Genomic DNA, 8,087 nt, shown 5'->3' with positions numbered 1-8,087 from the left:
CACACACAGACACACACAGACCACTCACCAGGTGACGTGGAAGGCTTGTCGACAGCCCTGGCGGTTGCACGTCATGCAGGCTCCACAAGCAGCCTTGCTCTCTCTCCCATGGTCCTCACAGATATAACACGTCTAAAGAGAGGGGAGGGAGAAAGATGAAAAAGGATGACGACTGACCAGAACATATCTCCTCTTATCAACGTCAGATGTCATGTCCACCTGAAATCCCTCGCAGATGTAAAGGACAGACTTGACCGACGGTAAATCGGTCATTCCATGAAATGAGTGCTTTTTGCATCCCTTTGATTTATTAAGGAGGAATTGTGCACAAATATTGCATTTCAAAAGCGTGTTATTTGACTATAAATGAAGACCACATGGAACAGTCAATGCATCTGATTTTTAATATGAATAAAGACTTGCTAAAGTACCAAAATTCAGCAATATGCCATATCTCTCTGTGCATCCTCTGTGACTTATATGAAGATTTTAACCCATGTCTCTCTGTGCATCCTCTGTGACTTCTATGAAGATTTTAACCCATGTCTCTCTGTGCGTCCTCTGTGACTTCTATGAATATTTTAACCCATGTCTCTCTGTGCGTCCTCTGTGACTTATATGAAGATTTTAACCCATGTCTCTCTGTGCATCCTCTGTGACTTATATGAAGATTTTAACCCATGTCTCTCTGTGCATCCTCTGTGACTTATATGAAGATTTTAACCCATGTCTCTGTGCATCCTCTGTGACTTATATGAAGATTTTAACCCATGTCTCTCTGTGCATCCTCTATGACTTATATGAAGATTATAACCCATGTCTCTCTGTGCATCCTCTGTGACTTCTATGAAGATTTTAACCCATTTCTCTCTGTCCGTCCGCTGTGACTTCTATGAAGATTTTAACCCATGTCTCTCTGTGCGTCCTCTGTGACTTATATGAAGATTTTAACCCATGTCTCTCTGTGCATCCTCTGTGACTTATATGAAGATTTTAACCCATGTCTCTCTGTGCATCCTCTGTGACTTATATGAAGATTTTAACCCATGTCTCTCTGTGCATCCTCTGTGACTTATATGAAGATTTTAACCCATGTCTCTCTGTGCATCCTCTGTGACTTATATGAAGATTTTAACCCATGTCTCTCTGTGCATCCTCTGTGACTTATATGAATATTTTAACCCATGTCTCTCTGTGCATCCTCTGTGACTTATATTAAGATTTTAACCCATGTCTCTCTGTGCATCCTCTGTGACTTATATGAAGATTTTAACCCATGTCTCTCTGTGCATCCTCTGTGACTTATATTAAGATTTTAACCCATGTCTCTCTGTGCATCCTCTGTGACTTATATTAAGATTTTAACCCATGTCTCTCTGTGCATCCTCTGTGACTTATATGAAGATTTTAACCCATGTCTCTCTGTGCATCCTCTGTGACTTATATTAAGATTTTAACCCATGTCTCTCTGTGCATCCTCTGTGACTTCTATTAAGATTTTAACCCATGTCTCTCTGTGCATCCTCTGTGACTTATATGAAGATTTTAACCCATGTCTCTCTGTGCATCCTCTGTGACTTATATGAAGATTATAACCCATGTCTCTCTGTGCATCCTCTGTGACTTCTATGAAGATTTTAACCCATTTCTCTCTGTCCGTCCTCTGTGACTTCTATGAAGATTTTAACCCATGTCTCTCTGTGCGTCCTCTGTGACGTCTATGAAGATTTTAACCCATGTCTCTCTGTGCGTCCTCTGTGACTTATATGAAGATTTTAACCCATGTCTCTCTGTGAGTCCTCTGTGACTTCTATGAAGATTTTAACCCATGTCTCTCTGTGCGTCCTCTGTGACTTATATGAAGATTTTAACCTATGTCTCTCTGTGCATCCTCTGTGACTTATATGAAGATTTTAACCCATGTCTCTCTGTGCTCCTCTGTGACTGTCTCTCTGTGCTCTGTGACTTCTATGAAGATTTTAACCCATGTCTCTCTGTGCGTCCTCTGTGACTTCTATGAAGATTTTAACCCATGTCTCTCTGTGACTTATATGAAGATTTTAACCCATGTCTCTCTGTGCGTCCTCTGTGACTTATATGAAGATTTTAACCCATGTCTCTCTGTGCATCCTCTGTGACTTATATGAAGATTTTAACCCATGTCTCTCTGTGCGTCCTCTGTGACTTATATGAAGATTTTAACCCATGTCTCTCTGTGCATCCTCTGTGACTTATATGAAGATTTTAACCCATGTCTCTCTGTGCATCCTCTGTGACTTATATGAAGATTTTAACCCATGTCTCTCTGTGCATCCTCTGTGACTTATATGAAGATTTTAACCCACTTAACCCCAACATTTCTAAGTGGGTCGAGCATAACACGTCAACCCTGTTATGCAGAGATAGACTAGAGATGTATTTTTTAAATTAATTTTTTAAAAGTGAAGTAAGCATATAATTGCCCCTATCTGTTGCTGTGTACAAACTTTTATTCCCCGTCACAAGGAGATTTATGGCTGATTTTAGATGAAGTCGTCAACCATGTTACTTTATTTGGCACCTAATAGATACTAACAATAGTATATTTATATATTTACTCTCTGGAGATGGGGAAAGTGTTTTCTATTAAGTTGAACATGTGCTCTTTATGACAGAATGATACAATTAAGTGAAATAAAAAGTTAGACTACTCAAAAGGTAGCTAATTGGTGGAACGAGCCAAATCTAGATGTCTGTAGGTGTTTCCCAAATGGCATCCTATTCCCTATAGAGCGCACTCACTACCTTTGACCAGGGCCCATAGGGCTAAAAAGTAGTGCACTATACTCTGGGCTCTGGTCAAAAGTAGTGCACGACATAGAGAATAGGGCTCCATTTGGGACACAGGCAGTGTGATACTGTTCAACTGTATGGGCCTCACCAGTGCCCAGAGTCCAACCCTAGCCTGTCATTGATAGCAGGCTGTTATGAAACATTCTTCCCCCCTCCACACCTCGCTCCCCCACGGCTATTACCCAGACAGAGACAGAGGGGGCTGGCTGTCTGCCTAGCAACAGGTGCTGGACAAAGGAACAGCGGGCTCCTTACCTTTCTTCTCATCTACCCCTCCTCTCCCCTTGTGAGCCATAAGTATCATGGGCCAAAGGGAAACAGAAAACGGCATCTGGAGCTACTGTAAAGGAGGGAGGATGGTGGGGCTTATTGAACCTTCACTCATCGCCTGCGTCCCAAATGGCTCCCTATTCTCTGTGTAGTAAAGCTACTTTTGACCAGGCGCCCATAGGGGATAGGGTGCTATTTGGGACACGGCCATTGTCCAGTCAAACACTCTCTAAGAATGGAGGGCAGCAAATCCGGATGAATGGCTCTGACAATCCAGACCAGAGAGGTGCAAGCCATTTACTGTAGCTGCCCCTGACACTGTAACATGAGACCACTACAAGACAAGCACTCACTATTGTACAGCAGCAAGCATCTACGTAGCTTCCCATTGACTCTAATAGAACTGTAATCCAATCGCATAAAAGCTTTCATTCCAAAAAATCTTGCCTGGTGGGCATATGCTGTATATAGATTTTTCCACAATAGCGATCACTCAAGACCATTAGGCCTAAAAGCATGCAGACTGTGGTGGGATACATGGCACATGATCATCCAGATGCCAACTCTAAAAGAGATAACTTGCAGAGAGGACTTAGGAAAAACTCTGGATGATCTCATGAAAGCTTTGCCTGTGCAAAAATATATATTGTATACTAATGACTGCTTGCAAATCACAGAATCGGACAAAAATTCCCCCACACGTTTGTGTGGAATATTGAAGATAGGCACATAGATGGACAACCATTTACTCTGGCTAAAGAAACAATATATCCAAATTGATTAAATCTTCATAGGCCTATAAAATGCATTTTAAATGACGGTCAAAACATCCTTCACAAAAGACAAACAAGCTTATCAAAAGTTGAAGTGAACAATGAAGAATACCTTGATGTATCTGTCGTGAGGGACATACTGTAGTACGATAGGCTCCATGGTGAGAACGTTGGCAAACTGCACCTCGGGAATATAGAGTGCACAAACCACATGGGCCCAGCCTGGAGCGAGAACAGCTCACATTAGTACACACACACACACACACACACACACACACACACACACACACACACACACACACACACACACACACACACACACACACACACACACACACACACACACACACACACACACACACACACACACACACACACACACACACACACACTGACGAGCATACACACACACACACACACACACACACACACACACACACACACACACACACACACACACACACACACACACACACACACACACACACACACACACACACACACACACACACACACACACACACACACACACACACACACACACACACACACACACACACACACACACACACACACACACACACACACACACACACACACACACACACACACACACACACACACACACACACACACACACACACACACACACTACGTGCATACACACACATTAACACAAACACATCATATATTTGTAAGACAAGGGAAACGTGGAGGATGGCGGGCTTGATGGAAAGTGGAGGATGAAGAATAAAGGAAAGAAAATCTGTGTCCAGTAGATTACCTCCACTGTCTGTCCTCTTGAGGGCGCCATCTTTGTGAGGGCACAGCTCACATCTCTGATGAGAAATGAGAGCACACCTCACAATAACCAACTAGGCACAGTAGCTTCGATAGCATGCTGTACTACCAGTGTTATTACTGCAACAGGCAGGGATATGCTGTACATTGATAGACATGCAGTACATGAGTATACGGATAATATATTGATATACTGGACATATATACTCACCACTCTGGCAGCTCTCTCCTGAGACTCACATTTTCGACAGAACCATGGTCCAGTGGGCACTTGGACAATGCCATAGCACGCTGTGACACACACACACACACACACACACACACACACACACACACACACACACACACACACACACACACACACACACACACACACACACACACACACACACACACACACACACACACACACACACACACACACACACACACACACACACACACACACACACACACACACACAGACACACAGACACAAATACAGACATCTTTAGTCTACCACTCAAATGAATGAGACTCAAACAAAGGAACAAAAAACAGTTAACTAACTTATTAGTTCTGTAACTAACTAACTTCTTGGTACCTTCAACTCTTAATTTGTATTTTCTTTCTTTTTTCTGTTGAGAACAAGCATAGAGTAAGTAAGTAGCCTTGGCTTGTGCGAGGCCCGGAACGACACATAGGAGAAAGAGCCCATCTCCTGTTTCTGTAGCGTGAAGCAGCTTGATGTACAAGTTCACTCCCTGGCCAGGATGCTAGTCTATCACAGGGCTTTACCCCCAATCTATCTCCTTAATGCTGAGTGCCAAGCAGAGATGCAGCAGGTCCCATTTTTACAGTCTTTGGTATGACTCGGCCGGGAATCAAATTCCCAATCTTTTCGGGACAAACACTCTTACCACAAGGCCACTGAATTGAGAGAAGGCATAGTCAGGGCATGAAGCTAAGTGTGACAATGATTTATAGATTTGTTGTCACAAATATTCTGAGATTATACAAAGACAGCTTTTTCAAAGAGTGGTGATGTTTTGAACGCAGCCATATTGGTTTTACTTGGCAAGACAGGCTGATTTATAATAATCTGACATTAATAACAGTTTATAAACTCAGATCGTATTGTGTGTCAGCTACATAAGATATTGTTATTGATGTTTCCTACATAACACAAATAAATAAAAGCCACGGGGGGGATATACTGTGAAGGTGTGTACAACTGTTATAGCCTTACAACTGTAAATATTTACATATTAAATCATAATTAGTGGCTCTTATTCAAATCAAAACTCATGGACATATTGAGTGGATACGTTGTTGCATTGCTGAGATACAAAGATGTCAACAAAGAAGGTGAATATATCGTTGTGGAAACAATTCATCCGCAAGGCCCGATAGGCCAGCTCGTCTGCTACTCCAGTAGTAGCAAATGCTTCCTAACGGTGCGTAACTTTGGATCGAATAAAAGCCATTCTACAAAAAACCGCATTAGTCGGCGCCAGAAGGGCTTGATGTCATTTGATATGTCTCCTCTCGCGGTCGCACCACGTCAACGCGTGCAGAAGGAAAACACCCCCTCCCACATAAATACAGACAGACCCACACGCACGTAGGCACCCACCACCCCATCCTTCCCCCAATAGCGTAATTACATTGTAAAATAGCAAGCTAGTTACCCTGGTGAACAGCGACGCTGCACCCGTGCCCATCACAGTATACAAGAGGATTTTCAGCCCAGCCTCGCTCATCGGAACACACGCAGCAACCTCCAACCATTTCCCGCATACTGTTCCCATACGGTATTGTATACGGTTTTGCGGCGACTTAAATCGCCAGGGTGTCAAGTAGTCCCTGACTTCAACGGTGTCTCAAACATGGTAGTCGGTAGTCGTGCTACACTGCAATCAAGAATGGATTTCAGCGTGGGGTTCGGGTACAGAGAGTTTTTCCGTGATGTCTTCCCGTCCCCCGTAGAACCGATGCAGTGCGCATGCCCACATCTGCAGGATAGTCTCACTGTGTGAAGATGACAATATTTCCATCCCTTGAAGTTGTGTGTCCTCAGTTGTCCATGCTCAATGGCAATATATATGCTCCATTTCTACATTAATAATGACAAAACGGCCCCGATCTCCTGCTGTCGAAAATCAATAATGACAAGTGTAGACTAAAGCGTGCCTCTTCTCTTTGAACGGTAGATAAAAAGCACTTTAAATGCATAGCGCCATCTTTAGGGATCAGAGAAAACACAAATGTTTAGGCCTACTGACCGAAATTGAATATCCAGACATAGTTTGAGGAAACTGTTAATATCATTCAGAAATATGTAGTCCAGGTCAACTACTCTGCCGATTTATTTAGAAACGTTCTAAATACTATATCCAATATGTAGGCATATTAAAAAGTATTATCATAATAATAGTCCATAAACAGAATCAGATAACTATGTTGTGCTAGAGGCATTATAAAGTCTCATAATGATGGTTGCTTAATCAGAGGTCAATAAAATACAATTGTAGGTTTATAATGCGTTGTATTAGGCACTTGTGTGATGTGTAATGTAAAGCATTGTTGTAAAACCTTAGACTGCAAAGCCTTACATTACTTATTACATGATGATGATGATGATCTTTATCCGAAAGTGAAGTGAACTATAATGTTAGAAATGAATGCATGAACATGTGCAAAAAAACAATACAATATAACAATGTCTGTAATATCCTACAGATTACAACTATTGTTTATGAACGTAAAATTCAATTGTAATCCAAAGATTTAATAGGAGTTTATGGCAGAACTCAAAAACAGAAGATGTGATTCTATTTCCTTGGAATGACAGACTGCCAGTCAGCCTGTGAGACTTTAATAGCCATGCTTTTTGAAATATTAAGCTCTGGCCACAACATAATTGGAATAGTCAAGCCTTTTTCAAGAACAGCTTTTTTCCCATCTACGTAACATTGCAAAAATCTGAAACTTTCTGTCCAAAAATGATGCAGAAAAATGAATCCATGCTTTTGTCACTTCTAGGTTAGACTACTGCAATGCTCTACTTTCCGGCCACCCGGATAAAGCACTAAATTAACTTCAGTTAGTGCTAAACACAGCTTCTAGAATCTTGACTAGAACCAACAAATGTGATCATATTACTCTACACTGGCTTCCTGTTAAGGCAAGGGCTGATTTCAAGGTTTACTGCTAACCTACAAAGCATTAGAAGGGCTTGCTCCTACCTATCTCTCTGATTTGGTCCTGCCGTACATACCTACACGTACGCTACGGTCACAAGATCCAGGCCTCCTTATTGTCCCAAGAATTTCTAAGCAAACAGCTGGAGGCAGGGCTTTCTCCTATAGAGCACCATTTTTATGGAATGGTCTGCCTACCCATGTGAGAGACGCAGACTCGGTCTCAACC

The 8,087-nt window shown here is 42.1% G+C and overlaps 1 protein-coding gene across 2 annotated transcripts in view; it reads right to left on the bottom strand.

Moving 5' to 3' along the window:
* Positions 1-6,827, bottom strand: part of LOC124002860 (protein AF-17-like) — a 48,003-nt gene extending 41,176 nt beyond the window's left edge. For both annotated transcript variants that reach the window (XM_046310617.1, XM_046310618.1), the window contains exons 1-5: positions 6,347-6,827; positions 4,888-4,967; positions 4,660-4,714; positions 3,988-4,097; positions 29-132 (exon numbers count right to left, since the gene is read on the bottom strand). In XM_046310617.1, coding sequence (XP_046166573.1) covers positions 29-132; positions 3,988-4,097; positions 4,660-4,714; positions 4,888-4,967; positions 6,347-6,455 — 458 coding nt within the window. In that variant the 5' untranslated portion in view covers positions 6,456-6,827. The remainder of the gene's footprint in view (positions 1-28; positions 133-3,987; positions 4,098-4,659; positions 4,715-4,887; positions 4,968-6,346) is intronic.
* Positions 6,828-8,087: the final 1,260 nt, after the last annotated feature.

The sequence above is a fragment of the Oncorhynchus gorbuscha genome, linkage group LG18 (genome assembly GCF_021184085.1).
Source record: "Oncorhynchus gorbuscha isolate QuinsamMale2020 ecotype Even-year linkage group LG18, OgorEven_v1.0, whole genome shotgun sequence".
In the NCBI taxonomy this organism is placed as follows: Eukaryota; Metazoa; Chordata; class Actinopteri; order Salmoniformes; family Salmonidae; genus Oncorhynchus; species Oncorhynchus gorbuscha.
The sequence above is the reverse complement of the archived record's forward strand: the minus strand, read 5'-3'. Positions and strand labels throughout refer to the sequence as shown.